Source organism: Anomalospiza imberbis, chromosome 21, assembly GCF_031753505.1.
Source record: "Anomalospiza imberbis isolate Cuckoo-Finch-1a 21T00152 chromosome 21, ASM3175350v1, whole genome shotgun sequence".
In the NCBI taxonomy this organism is placed as follows: domain Eukaryota; kingdom Metazoa; phylum Chordata; class Aves; order Passeriformes; family Viduidae; genus Anomalospiza; species Anomalospiza imberbis.
In genome coordinates this window covers 1,921,466-1,938,943 of record NC_089701.1, presented here as the reverse complement: position 1 = coordinate 1,938,943, position 17,478 = coordinate 1,921,466, and the positions used below count along the sequence as shown (strand labels likewise).

At 47.1% G+C, this 17,478-nt stretch overlaps 1 protein-coding gene across 7 annotated transcripts in view; it reads left to right on the top strand.

The window, feature by feature from the left end:
- The window catches only part of DAB2IP (DAB2 interacting protein), a 161,994-nt gene that overhangs the window by 57,386 nt on the left and 87,130 nt on the right, over positions 1-17,478 (top strand). For all 7 annotated transcript variants that reach the window (XM_068210929.1, XM_068210932.1, XM_068210934.1 and 4 more), the window contains one exon: positions 7,952-8,070. In XM_068210929.1, the coding sequence (XP_068067030.1) occupies positions 7,952-8,070 (119 nt within the window). The remainder of the gene's footprint in view (positions 1-7,951; positions 8,071-17,478) is intronic.

Genomic DNA, 17,478 nt, shown 5'->3' with positions numbered 1-17,478 from the left:
TCCCCTGTGTGTTTATTTGCTCATCCTGGTGAGCTCTGATACCTGGTTTACCAGGACTGGAGGGCTGGCACAGGAATGAGCACTTGAGCAGTAATCCTGGCTTTGCAGCTTATCTGGGCATAGTCAGGGTAGCAAATCACTTGGACAGCTGTGCCTTCACACCCTCCCTCTGTGCCCTGCCAAACCCTCCATTCTGACAGCATCTCCTACCTGCTCCCCCACCTCCACCAGCCTGCCCTCGTTTCTCCTCCTTGGACACTAAGCTTGTTGAAGCATGGATCTGCCTGGGGACTGGCTTTTAAAAGGTATATTCTCATTTCTGAGATTGGAAAGAACTAAATTAATCTCCTTTATATGAAAAAGTGCCTTTTTTCCTGAAATAGAAGGGCACAATGTTTGATGCCAACTATTCCTAGACAGGTTTTGTACCTGGTGTAATTGTACTGAGCCCGGTGACCCACTGGAGCTGAAGTGCTGCCCCACAGAAACAGTTCCAAAGTGCAGCTCTTGAAAGCTCCTGGGCTCCTTAGCCCTTGGCAAAACCCCAAGGGACCTGGATCAGGATGTTTCAGAGTTTTGGATACAGCAGACTGTCCTCTGGGCTGGGGACTCCCTTTTGCCTGTGAAACAAGGCAACTGCTCCATTCCCCTGAAATCCTCCTGCAGGTGCCATCCTTGCTGAGTGTCCCTGGGTCAGGCTGTCCCCAGTGCTGCTGTCTTTGGGGAAATCACTGGGTTTGCTCTTCAAGGTTACTTGCATTCTCCCCGTGTCTCTGTTTCTGCATCTTTCATCCCTGATTGCTCAATTACCCTTCTCCTGCCTTCCCAAGAATATTTATCTGTCTTGTTGGGATGTGAAATGTTGACAGTATGATAATGACGGAGCTAGGAACAAATAATCCAGAGTAGTGTGGGTTTGTTTTAATAGGAGAACAAAAAAATCCAAATTGAAGAACCAAGTGATCCCTGAAAAACAACAACTGTTGAAGTGTGGTCGTCCTCAGGGTTCTTCCTGACACTTGAATTCCTTCATCCTTTATTAATGTCCCACCTGTTCCCTGTCCATGTTCCATGGAAGTCATCAGTGCTAATTGGAGAATCCAGAGCTAGACTTCCCAAGGTTTCTGTTACTTCACCAAAGGCTGGGAAAGGAATCTTCCCAGAACAGAAAAGGATCAGAGTTAAATTCTGCCAAGAAGCAGTTAGCTGAAAATATCAGGGAGAATGTCCAGAACTGAGAGCTGCCAGTCCATGGAATTCTTGCTCCAGGGCCGTGGGAGAAGACCCCGTGACCAAGGCAGTTTCAACAAGATAGGTAAAATTTTTATGAAAATGGAACTCAAGCAGCAATCCTTTATTGGCCAGAGGTGGGAAAGGGATGAGATGTTGTGAGTTAATGTGTTCTGTTACTGCTGCTTCTCTGTGATTTGCTGATACTCACATGTGCGAGATTTGCCATATTCATAATTAACCCCCAGTGCCTCTCATTTGATGTAATTCCAGCTTTCCTGACCTGGCTAGACCCACACTGTCCCCTGGGTGACCTGGGGAACATCAGTGCATCTTCATCTGATTTTTCAGCTGGGCTGAGCTGAGTGCTTGCAATGACACTGCAGATCTGATTCATCTCTGGCCGTGGCAGGGCAGTGTTGCTAAGCAGCGCTTTCAGCATGAGCTGGTTCTCCCATTCTGGGGCTGCTCCATGGCCTGGCTCCCAGACAGCCCCTCTCATGATCCTGAGTGCTGGATCTCTGTGTTTATCCTCTAACAAGAGTACGAGTCTGGCCACAGAGTGTGGAGCAGCAGAACTGGAGTTTTTGTTGCCACGTAATGGGTTTGCAGCTATTTTGTCATTCCTTTGGGGTTTAGCCTAAATTCCAAGACCCTGCTGTCTCGGAGGGGCGTTCCTTATCCCTTAGAATAAGGTTTTAGGGTGACATCAGTCAGAGCAAGTGGTGGTTCCTTGCTCCTAGTGAGACATCAGGGGAGGTTTAGATGAGATTTTAGGAAAGATTTCTTCATGGGAAGGATTGTCCAGTGTTGGAACAGCTGCCCAGGGGAGTGGTGGAGTCACCATCCCTGAAGTGATGTGGCACCTGTGGTTCAGTGGTGAACAGGGTGGTGCTGCTGGGTTGATAGCTGGACTTGATGATGTTAAAGGTCTTTTCCAACCTTTACAATTCCATGGTTCTCTGGTCTGCTTCTGCCCCTAGAGCTCACAGGGTGACTGGGATCAGTCCTGAGATTCATCAAATTAAACGGAGAAAGAGACACTGAGGGACTCTGCACCCACGTAAGCAGTCATGGGTTCAGAAGAACACACCTTAATCTGTGAGTGCATTCTAGGTTCAGAGAGGATGAACTCTCCTGGTTTTCCTTCGAGGTTCACATCTCTCCTGCTCCACAGACTTTGGGAGACTGTTGCTCTCCTTTTCCCTTTCCCTGGGATTGCATTGAGCAAATCTTCAGAGCAAACTGGGGTTTGCCATGTAAACAGAATGTGGAAGTGTTGGTTGATAAATTTGCAAAAATGTCATTTCCTAAGGTTTCTGCAGGTTTCTCCTAAGTTTGGGGGTGTCTTCATCCTCAAGGCTGACACTCTCTTGCCTCCCATGTGCCCAAGTTCAAAGCAGCCCCCGTGCAGGCCTCGTGTATCCTGGAAATGCACTTTTTGGGGAAGGGAATTCCACAGGGGCCGTGTGCTCGGTCACCTGAACAGAGCCCTTCATCACACCTGACAGGAGCAGAGCTGCAGGACAGCAAAGCAACTTACAACACCAAAGTTCAAATCAAACAGAGCTGGCAGAAATAAATGATGTATGAAGTGTTTGAGGGGCTACAGACACTTCCAGCCCTGTGCCTCTAACACTGGACAAATGAAAAATATTTGATCCATAAAGGTCAGTGTTGTACAGAAATTCCCTTCCTGCCCTGCTTCAGTGCCAGGGACCACTCGGGGGATTATTTCTATTCTTGGACTTTCGAGAGGCACAAATGGTGCCTAAACTCACCCTCAGGGTTGTTCTGGGCTCTGCATTCCTGGGGTAGCTCAGTGCAATCGTGTTCTACAGAGAGAAGGGTAAAATAATGCACTTAGATGTCTTTACCTCGTAACAAATGGTATCAGATGTTCCCCTAAAAACGTTTCTCTTTTATTTTGAAAGCTGGGACTAACACTGGTAATTGTAGAAATGGGTAAACTCACTTGTTTGGAACATTTATGGCTATAAAAGGATGCTTAGTGTTGGCACAGCTCTACTTGTTTCACAAATACAAATATTAATTATCCATTCAGTGGAGCCTCAATAAGAGGGTATTTCCATGTGCTGTGCAGGAACAGAAAAAGCCCCACGCTAATTCCAGAATTAAATTAAGTTTAATATGAAAAATAAAAATTGTAAACCCCATAATAAGGATGGGTCTGGTAGAAAATATTTACTCCCAGTTTTATACCTTATCCCTGACTTAGCAGGACGCATGGAGACCTGGGATGAAAGGCTGCATTGCACATTTGTACTCACAGCAAACACTTATTTATAGCAGTTTCCTTATGATGAGTAGTGAAAAAATTCCTGATGTTCTCTCATGTCCCCCAGAGTTGAGATTTGCTTGAAGTAAAACAAAAAGATATGGAAGAACTGTAAAAACAACCCCATCTGTTCAGTAGTTCCTGTGATCTGCCTTTGCAGGGGTTGCTCTGTGTGGGTTTGGGGTGAGAGCAGAAGCCAGGGTTGTGTCTGTGCTCCTGTCGGACCATCCCAGAGCCCTCCCAGAGCCCTCCCAGAGCCCTCCCAGAGCCCTCCCAGAGCCCCAGGCCAGACCCACACACACTGCCCCAGCCTCTCCCTGTTTTCCTGGCTTGGAGAACACGGGGAGCTGCCAGGACTCTTCCAAAGAAAGCTGCTCATGAGGCATCCAGCCTGATTTATTGATATATCATTTTAAAATTTTATCTCCATTGTGTTTCCATGGTGCTGAATTTTTACCTTTATAACTTTATCCTATGGGTTCTCTGCGAGTGAACATTATTGGTGTGGGAGTCAGCTCCAGACACAAGACTTGCATCATTACTTTATGTTTAATAAAACAGGAGCTCCAGATTTTGCTGTCATTAACACTCTGCTCAGTTTTGTCCCCCTCCCTTTTTCTCTTTCCTTTCTAGTTTTTTTCGTGTTGCCCCAGGGCGTGTGGATTTCTACAGTTCCTGCATCTCAAAGGCATATGGTGCTGATGGGTTTGCACATATGCTTTAAAAGTATTATAATACCAAAAATATTCAAACATTATAATAGAATATAAGATTATTTCCAGGTTCTAGAGCAATTGAAAATGCCAAATTTGATAAGGAAGAAAAATTTAAATGAGAGTCCCACCTTCCTCAGTCTGCAGTGAGATGATGGCATTGGATTTTTGGTTTGTCAAATATGTAAGAAAAGAGCCCAAATCACAGCAGATTTAATTGTGCTGTTTTGAATTGTGCCATCCTGTTTTAGCTGAAGTTGCTGTGGTTGTGATTAAGCCATTCCTCAAAAGGATTTGTTTTGTTTTCTTCTGCCTTCATTCTTTGTGTCTTATTATGACTTCAGTCAGCTCTTGTGATTAGAGCGATTGTACTCCGGGCTTGGAGATGTCAGAGGCAAAACAGCAGAAACAAAGCAAGAAAAGCAACGCCCTTGCCCTTGAAAAGTGAAATCAGGGCTCAGTGGGAGCTCTGCGTGCTCCCAGAGGAGCTGGGGCTGCTCCTGGATCCATGGGAGTGTCCCAGGCCAGGCTTGGAGCACCCCGGGATAGTGGGATGTGCCCTGCCCTGGCAGGGGTGGCACTGGATGCTCTTGAGGGTCCTCCCAGGCCAAACCACTCTGTGATTCCATGGTTCACACCTTTCTCTTGCCAGGCTTGATGAGTTCTGTGCCGCGTTGCTCTGTGGGCTTTCAGGGATTGCATGGGGCCGTACTCTTGACCACGGTGATTGTGTCTAAAGACCCTAAAATATCTCCTCTTGCTCAGAGCTTAGGCTGTGCAGGGATGAATTTATATAGCTGGTACCTCTGCTTCCATTGTAATGGGTATTTCAAGATTTATTCTAGCTGAAGGGATTTTTGGGCTCTGCAGATTTCTATTTTTTGTCATTTCATAGAGACTATTAACTTCTGAATGAAACCTTTCTCAGCTACTAGTTTAATCTTTGCTACGATATTTTTACTGGTGGTGAATGCTGCCCACACACAGGAAGACACAATTCTGCCCTAGACAGCTCTCAATATAAACTTAAAAGTGTATAAAGAACACGCATGCAAAGGGCAGCGCTTTAATTGCTGGAACTGCCAAGAATGCGGCTCAGCTAGAGGAGCAGGCAGTGCTCAGAGGGTGGGATTAGCCTTGTTTGTCTGGAGATCAGAATCAAATGTTGTTTAAAGTCATAAATGAAGAAGAAATGGATCATGTCCTTATGATCTCACTAGGAAAGCTCGGCGGTCACACCCCAGGTCAGAATCTCTCTCTTGTATTTTCACAGACAAATTTCTGTCTTTTTTTCTTACCCCACCTAAAAATTACAGAAGGTATTAATTCACACATTAGGCTTTCTGATCTCTGGTGTGCACTATGGAGGTGCAAAGTATCACTATAGCAGCATAATTTATCAGCATTAAAATCTCTGACATCTCGTTCTCCCAAGGAAGCTGGCAATGAAAATGGAAAATGGCTCCATGTGATCTCCTTCTGGTGGCAACAAATGTAAAAACAATGGCAAACAGAAGAAAAGTAATGTCTTGCTACAACCCTAAATTGTAATTTCTAAATCCTGCATGAATCATGGAACAGTTGTGGAGATGTGGAATACACAACTGAGGAAGAAAAATGTCCCCATTGGTTGTAGAGGGCATTTGGGTTTTTCCCTATCAATGCCCTGTCCAGAGCTCAAAGCTATTCCTGGATTGAAGAAGGGGCTTGGTAAAATGAGGACATATTTGTGGGTGGGCTGGCAGTGATCAAGGGACTCCAATCTCTCTTTCCTGGGCCAGAACCTTCTCACCAGAAGAGTTTAGGGCAATATCAGGTGTTTGGCCAGTCGTGTACTTTGGATTTTCCCTTCGCAGCAAATACTGGCCAGTGTTCATAGCAGCAACCAGGGCCTGGTCCACTCAGAGGAACAAGAGCGTGGGGAGTTGATAGGGTGAGTGTGGGGCTGATACCACGGTGATACCACGAGTGTGGGGCTGATACCACGGTGATACCACGAGTGTGGGGCTGATACCACGGTGATACGAAGAGTAGGAGGCTGGCTAAGGTCTGTGTACTGAGGGAAATATCTTAACAATGCTCTAGATAATGTAAATCCTCACATTTGCTTTTCACAGCCATGTTTCTCTACGCTATAAAATTCTCTACAGGTGTTTCTCAGGGACAGAACCCTTTTGAAAAGGCCTTTGTTATCTCCCACGTTGGCTTTGTGCAGTATGACGGGGCGTACAATGTGATGGCCTGTGTTTTATCCCTCCTGCTATTTGAGTCATGCAAATAGCTCCCGGAGAAATATTCAGTCCACACAGATGCATGTTACATGCCTCGTTTGTAAGTAAAGTGGCACTTGATAAATGTGAAACACCTTTGGTTATCTAGATGTTTGAAATTCCTGGTGCACTTACGAACAGGGAAGTCACTTCCATAATAAGAGCCACACAGAGTGCCCAGGGAGATTTTGCAGCTTGAGAAAGACATAATGTGAGCGGTGAATATCCGAGGTGGGGAAGGAGTGTTTAAATGGCATGAACAAATAACAGGCTCCATAGAAGTTAGACTGTGATTATCGCCCTGCAAGACGTATTAAAGGTATTCATTTGTAAAAGTGAGCCGCTAAGGATCCATTCCTGTACGCTGAGTGGAGAAACTCCTGAGGCTCCTGCCCGGAGCAGAGGGTGCGCTGTGGGCATGGCCGGGATGCTGCTCTGGTACTCTCACGCTTCCTTCCTCACACGTGCCAGAATCTGTGCTTGATCCGTGGCTACCTTCCCCCTTCCCTGGGGCTGGGGCAGGGAACCTCATGTTCTGCGGGGATTTGCTGAGCTGTTCATGTGGAGCTGATCTGTTTCTTTAGTGTGATGGTCCATGGAAGGAACACGCCTTCAGGCTTCACCCCAAAATCCTGGTTTCTCTTTAAAATGCCCCCCCACTTTCCCTGGCCAAAGTGCTTGACCCTCTCGCACCATTCTCATACACTGTAGATGCCGGCCAGCACAGTAGTATAATGCTTTTATTGCCTTATTTAGTGGAGAGATTAAATGTAATGTTCAGATTATGTAGAACATTAACTCCTAACAATAAGCAAATAACACATTAGAAGCTTTGCTATTAAAACGTTTGGTGCTGGCTCTGCTGTGGAGCTCTCCAGGAGCCGTGACTTGTGTTCCGTGAGGGAGGAGGCTCGGCGCAGAAGGAGCGAGCCGGGGTCTCTCTCTTCTCTAAGGTGGCGCCTGTACCCCGAGCCCACGGGCGGTGTTCGGACGAGCTTTATGGAGCTCCATGCACGTAACCGAAAGAGCTGAGCCCGGCTGTGCCGGCCATGGCCGCGGACCCGGGGGGCTCCGAGCAGGTAGCGGAGCTCGCTCTGCCCGTGTGCCGCCGGCTCGGCGTGGGTGGCGTCTGGGCTGGGGCGGCCGGACCCGCGCCCAGCCCCTGCTCCCGTCAGGAGCTGCGACGTGCCAGTCTTGTCTTTCAGACGGGATTTTTATGGGAGCTGATGGTTGCCAGGGCAACGGAGGCTTCGGGGAGTCTGGCGCGCCGCAGCCCCGGCCTGGGAGCGCCGGGAGCAGATGTTGGCTGACGCCAGGCGCTGCCAGCGCCGCTCATGCGGGAGCTGCCGAGGACGCTGTGCCCGGCTGCACGGGCGGCTCCGCTCCCGCTCCCCGCTCCCCTCTGCCTTGTAATTTAGTATTCTTGTCTCACCCCACAGGGGTTCCTCAGCCGTCGGCTTAAAGGCTCCATCAAAAGGACAAAGAGCCAACCGAAGCTCGATAGGAACAGCAGCTTCCGGCACATTTTACCTGGCTTCAGGAGTGTGGACCATGAAAGGTAAGGGGACGTTTCGCGGAGGGTGTGGGAGAGAGAAGGAGGATATTGATTTTTCCAGCTCTTGTTAAGATCTTGCTTATCTTATTCAGAGCAAGGGCTGCATCTCTGATAGAAGTAGACTTGGTTAATTGCAAGAGGGGCAGTTTTAATTTCTTGTTGACGGTACGGTGCAAGCCCTCCCTTTTCAGGTTAAATTCCAGGTGCAGAGAAGCCTGACTGCTCTGCTTTCTCTTCCTCAATAAATCCTAAATTGAGGCACCAGCATTTAAATAGCACAGGGATGCAGCAGCCAGAGCCGACTGATGCAGGTGAGGGAGGGAGGGGAGGGATGCTCCCGCACTGGACTGCACCGATCACAGCTGGCTTACACACGATAGGAACAATACCGTGGAACAAAACCAACCGTAATCTCCCCAAATCCCTCTCTCCCCCTCACACACATCCGTCTCCATCCCGCCTTGTCTGCCGTCATTGCAGGGAGATGGAGCCTCGGCGTGTGGCCGGAGCTGCTGCTTCTGCCCGAGCCATGACAGGAGCTCAGTCCAGGAGGGATGTGTTGCAGGGAATGTGCAGATGGATCTGATAAAGCATTTCACTTGGGATGGCCAGTATTGCAGCAAATTATGAGGAAAATAGAAGAGAAATGAGATCTTTGAGATTCTTCAGCTGGTTAGAAAGTAGAACAGCTCTTTAGTGGATTTGTGTGTATTTATGTCTGTGTAGATTATGTTAGCATGAGCACGAGACAGGCACCGTTCAAGGTAAATTCATGTGTAAATTCAGATGCAGATCAAGGTCATGGTTGAGGAAGACAGATTCCTTTACCAACCACAAACCAGTGGTTTGCTTCCAAACGGAAGATCTTTCAGCCTTACACAAATCATTTTGGGGAGTGACAGAAATATCGAAGTGCCAGGAAAAGTCTGTCTGAAAATTCTGCCAGGCTGGACATACCCTGATATAACCAGTTCGGAGCAGAGCAGTTTAATACACCAGGATGTACTTGAGAACCCATTGAGTAAATGCTTCACTGTGAAAAGCAGTGACAACTTACTTTGTTTTAGCTGTACTTATTCACTGCAGGGGCCATGAGCTTTTGAAGCACACAGACAACAATTGTCAATCTGGATTTTTCCTTACCTGACCTATTGCAGCCTCCTAAGCTTTTTCCTTCTGGATTCTGCAAGTGAAGTGATTGTGCTGGTTAGTGCCGAGTAAGATTTCAGGGATTACTCTCTGGGCAGACGGAGTTGGTTTGATTCCTGTGCTGCAGTTTTCCCAAACGCTCGAAGTAGGGCACTGTGTTCCAGAGGGAAGCGAGCGGAGCCGGGTGGCCGGGAATGTGCCTCCGGTGCTGCTGATTGCTCCAGGAACAGGCAGATTAAGCAAGGTTTCCCTTCTACCGGGATGAGTTTTGTTTGTTCTGTGACTTGGCAGGATAGGACATGGGAATTAACTGTTCTGGCCAGCCCTGCAGCCAGAGTCATTTTCCCAAATTAAGCCTTGTAATTTCCCTGCCCTCCCAGCACACCAGCCCGGGAGCTGGCTGGGCTTCCTGAGACCCAGATGTACTGCAAGTTCTCCTTAAAGACGCTCAGGGAATCCTGTAGTGCATTTGCAGTGTAGAGCTTAAAGGGTGGATTAGAGGAGAGGTGGCTCTTGGCAGCCTCAAATAACCAAGGATTTGCTTATATGAGTATGAGAAACTGAAAATGAATGATACCTTCATGATACCCGAGACTAGACCTTCTGTTAGGCAGGCATCCCTCAAAAATGCGCTGCGATACACACACATCCCTGAGCTGCAGGACTCTGGGGCTCAGAGGCTTTTGACAGCAGGCTCTTAGTCCCTCACTGCCACCGTGGTGTCAGATCTGTCAGGTGAGCAGGAGTCCTCTGCAGGAGAGCTTGGCCTTAGGGACTGTTCCTCTCAGAGAGGTGAAAGCAAAGCAGCAGCTGGGCCTCTCAGTCATGCAGCGAGGCTTTGGTCACAGAAGATAATTTTATCTTTCTGAACATTCCCATCCCATTGTATGTGCACAATGTATAGGAAAGAGCTCAGGTCTCTCAGATCATTCTCATGCATTTGCTGCTGTGCTTGTCTTGCTTGTAATCCAAGAACTGTTTCAGAGAAGCATTTGGTATTGGAATATTCGCCTCTTAAATATTTGATTCTTGACTCCATCTTGTATCGAATCTGATTGTTCAGGAACCACTCCTCTGCTCGTGGAAGTCACCATTATAACAGTGCTCTGTTCTGGAGCGTGGGCCAATTTTTGTGGGAATGCCATAGCAAAAATGAACAGTGCAGTAAATTCAGTCAAAACACTCCAGGTTGAAATATTGAGCTACAGGAGATTGTAAATGCTTCTGTTACTCGGCTTCTTTGTATCTAAATTGGGACTGTTCCTGCCTCTTAGTTCCTTTATTTTTCCCTTCCTTGCATGTCCTGTTTATCCTGCAGATGAATATTTGAAATACACGAACTGTGCACATGCATTTTCAGACAGATAATGACATGGATGTGGCTTGTGTGTGGGGCAGAGAATGTAAACAAATATATTTCACTAAATTACTGTGGGGTTCACACGGATGGATTTGGCCAAATTTTGCCAGTCTTGTGCATACTGGTTTTTTCCTGTTACAGTAACAGTAATACGATTACTGACAGTAAAAGAAGCAAAATCACAGCAAGTGTAACTCACCTTCTGTATGAGAGGGGCATTAATATGGTACAATCAGAGTATGTAAATATGAGATCTAAAGGAGGATTGTGGAATGAGTGTTCCTTTCAATTTGCTGGCTGGTTATATTGCTTGTTAGAGCTAAAAAGGGTTCCAAGAAGTGGCTTTTTGCTAACAATGTCTCCTGCCTCCTGATTTATTACAGCAGCTCACTAAGTTTTTATCGTGGAGCGATGAATGCTTGCTTTGTAGTGGCCTCTGGAATCAGCCACAAATCAAGCATTTGGCAGATGGATTTTTCTTAATTGGACCCACATTTCTCCTACAAAATTTGTGATGGAGAAAATTTCTGGGTTGGACATGGAGCACAGGGCGTAGAGCCAGAGAAGGGAGAGAAGGTTGTTCTGCTGCAGTTGTTAATTATTGGTGGGGATGTATTGCTGATGATTTTCTGGTAGTGGCAAAGGTGATTTTACACCAGCACTGAGAGGGCAGGGCCACAGTATCACTGTGTGGACAAGCGCATTCAGATTGTCTTGATTTGGTGAAAAATGGGTACTCTGGGTAGCTCTGTGTTCTGATGGAATCCCTGAACTGATGATTGCTGGAGACCCCTTTCCTCAGTGCACCTAGAATCCATTTAATGCTTCGGGACTCTGGAGTACCAACATTTGTGATTATTCTGCAAGGTTTTGGGTTTTGTTTTTTATAATTCCAGGAGATAACATTCTATTTAAGCTTTTATTGGCACTACAAAAGCCTGAGCATATGGTTGATTGTTAAATGAGCCTCAGCCTTGGAAGGGGTACAGCCCTGCATTAATAACAGCAGCAACTTGCACTACTGAGACTTCCTCTTTAAACTCCTTTTTGTCTTTAGCCCATCCAAAATTTTGGCTTCTAACCCCCAGAGGGAAGAGGAATTGTACAAGTCATACTGCAACACATTTAATTCCTACTATAGTGCCCATGCTGTCTGTTGTAGGAGCTTTCCATGTGCACAAAGCTTATTTTGGTGCACCAGGAACTGATGAATGTCTGTGCTCCTGCAGCAAACTTAGTTTGGGAGTTCTTGGAGATCTAATTTGTTAATTCCCAACAAACCTGATATGCCAAATATTTTTAGGCAGGATGAAATTGGTTAAGTTTGCTGAGACTCTGGTGCATGGTGAAGGATGAAGAAGTTGCTCTATTTCCTCTGGAATTGGGAAGAGGAATGCAGAAGTAGGACACTGGCAGACCCCAGAACCATGGAGGCCTTTCAGATCTGTGTGAACAAGTGCTGGAGAGCTGCTGCCTCTTCTGGCTCCTGCTTAAATGGAATTATCCAGGGAAGCTGGCTGAGTAGGAAAACCTACACCAGAGGGAAGCCCCAGAAAGGTGGCACTGACACCTCACGACAGACAGCCGGGCTCTGGTTTTGATTGTAATGAAGATATTGAGGAAACACTGTGCAGTTTGTGTTGGGGAACCATCCAGCCCCATCAGCAGTGACTGAAATGCAGAATAAAACATCTTGCACTGCAAGGAACACCCAGCAGTCCCTCGTGTGACACTCCATGTCATTCATGCCGGGGGTGGTGCCTGTCCCCACTCCCCCCACATCAGGGAACAGATGTCAGCAGGAAAATCAAGATTCAAGGACAGTCTCAGAATTCAGATTGGCCTCATGCAGTACCTGCATTTATACCAAGGCTGCTTTGTCCTGGAATAAGCAAATCAGCCTTTTAATGGGGTTCCTTTGCAAAATATTTCTTGAACCAGAAAATTAATTACGGATCTCTAATTAGTGGCTGTGTTGAGAGGCTGGAGTAAAATCAGAGAGAGCTGCTTTGAAGGAGAGATGCAGGAAGAAATTACCATTTCTCTCCATAAACTGTGATGTTCCTCATCTTCTCGTGGCATCAGGAAGTTTAGACATTTTAAAAAGGAGAATGTTGTTAATGGAAAGAGGGCATTTTAAAAGGACTTTTCTGGAGGGCATTGGAAGAATCATAGTAACTCCAAGAGTGACAGAGATGGATTGAAAGCAATGTGGAGCCTCTCAGCTTCTCCCACGGCAGCAGCAAGGTCCCAACGGTTCCTCCTGTTAATTTGACTTTTGCACATACCTGTGAACTTGTATCAGAAGCTGCCTGAGGTAGATGCATTTCCCGTTCTCAAAGGATACAGAAACACTTTCCTTTATCCTACGCATCCAAACCAACTTCCTCATTGAACAGAGGGTTGTGCCTAAAGCTTTCAGTAAAGACTGTATTAGCTCCTGGTAATTCTTCAAGTCATAATAAATGTCAGGGGAAGGGCTAAGAGGCTGGAATGATTTTCATAGAATCATAGAATCATGGCAGAATTTTCACAGCCTTTTTCCCAGTCCTGCACTTGCTGGTTCCTGACAGCCCTGTGCCCCACGGGGTGCAGCCGGCGCGTTGACTCGACTCGGAGTCACGGAGCAAAATTAGAAAATCCTTCCTGCTCCGGCATATGCGGCACTGCTGGGATAATTGGCTTCATGCATCTTACAATTAGCTTGCAAAAATATGTTTTGCATCCCTGACCTTTTCTCTATACGCAAGGCCATTGTTTCCCTGTCCTGCTTAATTACAAAATAGAGCGTTGTGTGAGGAGAGAGATGACATCGTTGGATCGTCGGCTCTAATTTGACGAGACATCGTAATGGGGAGTTTTCATACCGAGGGCACTGAATTAGTGTAGCGTGAAGCCACATTTCTGCAAACCTCCTAAATAAGGAGAAGTTAATTTTCTGCTCTATCTTTTTGACGTTTGTAATCACAGCATTGTATTCCAGCTGCAGATGGTTAGCGCGTGAGGGATGTTTGGGAAATGCCGACAATCGCGAGGCATTGTCTGCGCGGCCGAGGATCAGGTTGATTAATGGATACAAGGATGCTTGCTTTCATTTTGCTGCTCTCCCAGCCTGAATACACATTATTGACTCGTGTGGCCACTGCCTGGCAGCTGGGATGTGGTGCTGCAGCAGTGCACACCTCAGGGGTACAAGCAGAGAGCTCTGTTCGTGTCCCTCGAGCGCAGACTGAGCCAGGGTGACAGTTCCGCTGCGCCGCGGCCCGTGGTGTCGTGATACTCTTCAGGTAGCAGTATCTGTCTTCTGCTACTCCATTGCATCAACATTTTGTTTCCAAACAGACCATTTATTCTGACTTTGCCCTCGTGAGGTTTTCATGTGCATGAATTTCAGTGCAATTACATTAGCATTACTCTTCATGTCAATAACCTCAAAGGAAAAAAAAAAGAGAAAGAAAATGCCATCACTGCAGCTTTTCTACCAGAGGATGCTTTCTGTTCCTTCTAGACTCTTCTCTGCTTTTCTAATTATCATCTGTTTACAATAGATACTGAGATACTTCTATCCCAGGCTTAAACATCCCCCTGCTGTGGGCAGGGACACCTCCCACAGCCCTGAGCAATGTGGTCTGTGGAAGGGGGTGGAATGAGATGAGCTTGAAGGTCCCTTCCAACCCAAACCAGTCTGGGATTCTGTGATTCTGGTATGCAGTGAAAACTGCTCCTGATGAAACCATCACTCGTACACTGAGAGGAGCAATCCTGCTCTCCCCAGGCCATTGCCTCCTGCCCACATGTTCCCCTTCCCATCACACGATCTCGGGAAGGGCAGCAAGCGGATTCAATGGGAAATTATTATTTAAGGGGTGATTTTCTGTTTGGGTGGGGCACTGAACCAGCTCCAGTAGCTGCAGAGAAGTGGGAAGATGGCAGAGCAGCGACTTTCCCTGTTTCTGGGACGTAGCTGTACCCTCAGTTTCTGCCCCTCATGCTGTGTGGGCCTGGGGGAGGGATGTCCAATTGGCATCTACCTTCAATTTCCATATTCCATGGAATTTCCCATCTCCTAGGAGAGATCCATTGCATGTTGGCTCACATTTTGCTGTCCTCTGTCATTTCTAGTGGCAATTAGTTTTAGCAATAAATGGTTTTCTCTCTTGGAAGAAAGGAAGGAAGGAATGTTTTTGAAAAACTTTTCAAACCAACTTCTGCTCTGTTCTTTATTGAAACCTTGCAAGACCTCGATTGGAAAATCTGTGTGAGGGATAAAGAGTTGCAAGTGAGCATGGAAGTGAGGTGGGGAAGGGTTCCAAGCCTTTGCTCAGAGCTGGGAGACGCCGATGTTTGACGTGTGCTCCTTGTTATCCCGGCTCTTATTGCAGTGCTCGGGCCCTGAAATCCGCTGATTGCAGCTGGAGGCAGCAGCTGGAGCTGGAGCTCACTGCTGGCTCTGACTTGTACAGAGCACTGCCTGTAATGATGCTCAGGACTTGTGAATACCAAATAACTCCGTCAAGCTCACCCGTCAGCTCAGAGGGAAGGAAAAACTAGACTGAGGAAAAAATATGCTTCCTCCTTACCATATTCTTTAATAAAACCTTAGGTTATAGAGCCTCTGAAATGGTTATTAGTGAGATTTCAAGTAGTTTGCTCACCTATGGATATCTTATGATAGTGATACTACGAGGCTTGTCTGGCTGGCAGTGTTTACAATTCAAATCCTCAGTACAACTACAGAGTGTCTCACTTAGGTTCTCTTCCACACAATTCAGGTCTGGTGTGATGAAAAAAAAGCAAAAACTGATTTTAATTGAATTAAACCAATGCATTTTCACTGGAATTACAATGTAATTTGTTTAAAAATACGGAACTGATTTGAACTAAAGCCAGAAATATGAATTTAGCTTTAATCCATGTGTGTTACATAAGTAATTATATGAGAAAGGGCTGTGGCATGCCTTGTGTGTGACTGATAATGTGCAGGAGGGCGGCATTCCCTCATTCCAAAGGATGGAAATGCAGGAGGAATTAGAAAGCCAGAGCTATTCTATCAGGCTGTGCCCTTTGCTCACATTTACAGATGTCTCTGGGATTAATTCCCCCCAGTCCAGGGGGGATTTCCCACATGCCCATCCCAGCCCCCATCCCAGCCTCTCCGCAGGAATCCCTGTGCAGAGCGAGCCTGCAGCCGATCCCAAATGATTTCCATAACTCAGCTCTATGTACCTTGAATTATTAATATTTCGCTGTCCTGGCTGTGTGGGGAGATTTGTTCCATTAGGGATGTGTTTGTTGCTATATAGTAGCACTTTAGATTATGAGAATCCAGGGAGAAAGAGAGAGAGAGAAGGATTTATATGTTAAATTCTTTTGGTGAGAGCAGAGATTTTACCAGTGCCTGGCTCTGAGGACTGGAATGAAAGGCCCAGGGCTGTTGTTGCTCATCTTGGGGTCTGGTGTTTATCCTCTGCCTGGGCATAATCCCCTTGGGCAGCAAGCAAGGCCAAGTGCCAGCAGGATGTGAATGGTTTCTATCGTGACGCGGCAGTGTCCGTGATTTCCCTGGGTCGTGGCGTCTCCTGCCTCTCCCCAGTGCTCCCAGGCAAGGTGGCAGTGTGAGCTGTTTGTGCAGTGGCCATGTGGGTGATCCAGGCCTTGTCCAACGAGGTGTAATCAGTGAGTGCCACAGGGCCACGTGCAGGGGGTGCCTCGCAGGGTGCTGGGCACCCCGGGGCTCTGCCGGATGCTCCCGGTGCCCTCCCTGAACAGGATGTTCATCCACAGAGGCTCTGCAGGAACCTCTCCAGCTCCCCCAAATTAATTATTCACTGATCATCACTCAGACCTTATGGATTAGGGAGCAGGGTTGGCAGGGGGTGGATGGAAGATAGAGCAATTTAGATTGCAATTAGTATTTCATTTCTTCCCTCGCTCCCTGTTTGCTTAAATTGCAGTTTGCGTGTTAGCACCAAGCAAGGATTTACATCCCAGCAGTGGAAGTTCCCCGTGCACCAGAAACCAGCAAATCCACTGCAGTCCTTAAGCTTCCCCAAGGGATCAAACACTCAGTTTGAGAAGCTGAAATATCAGGGGAACATGTTTTGCTTAGAAAATGGTGTGGGGGAACAGCAGTGCCTGGTCTGCTGGAGCAGGGGCTTCACCAGCCATACCCTACCCTCACAATAACAGCATTTAGATGTTGTCTCTCTCCATCCTGAGGGAATGGCGTGAAGCTCTGCCAGGGAAGATTTAGGCCAGATTTCAGGAAAAGTTCTTCCCCCAGAGGGTGGTGGGGCACTGAACAGGCTCCCCCAGGGAACTGGCACAGCCCCAAGGCTGCCAGAGCTCCAGGAGTGTTTGGGCAACACTCTCACACACAGGGTGGGATTGTTGGGATGTCTGTGCAGGGCCAGGGGTTTGACTGGATGATCCTTGTGGGTCCCTTCCAGCTCAGGATATTCTGTGATTCTGTGAGCCCTTATCTCTCGTCTCCCTTGCAAGGAGTGTGCTCTTTGCCAGGAATCCTCTCTGGGAGAAGGGAAACCCATCAGGGTGAGCAGCCCCACAGCCCCAGGGTCACCCCCAGCCCACCAGGGCTGTCCCACTCACAGTGTCACTGGAAGTTTAGTCATTACAACAGTTACCAAGAGTTGGGAGCTCTGCTCCACCGGGGAGACTGTGTCTAATTTTGAAACCTCGAGGGTTTTTTTGATTATACCAGTAACCACAGTCTGGGTCACACTTTGCAATAATTATCCTGATGTCTGAGAGCTTGTTAGAACATCCCTGGAGGAAGGGGCCTGGTTGCATCAGAGGAGAATTTAGAGGTATATGCTGGCAAACCTTCAGCACTAGAGATTTATTTAAGTTAGTTCTTTTAATTGCTTTCCAGCATCCCAATT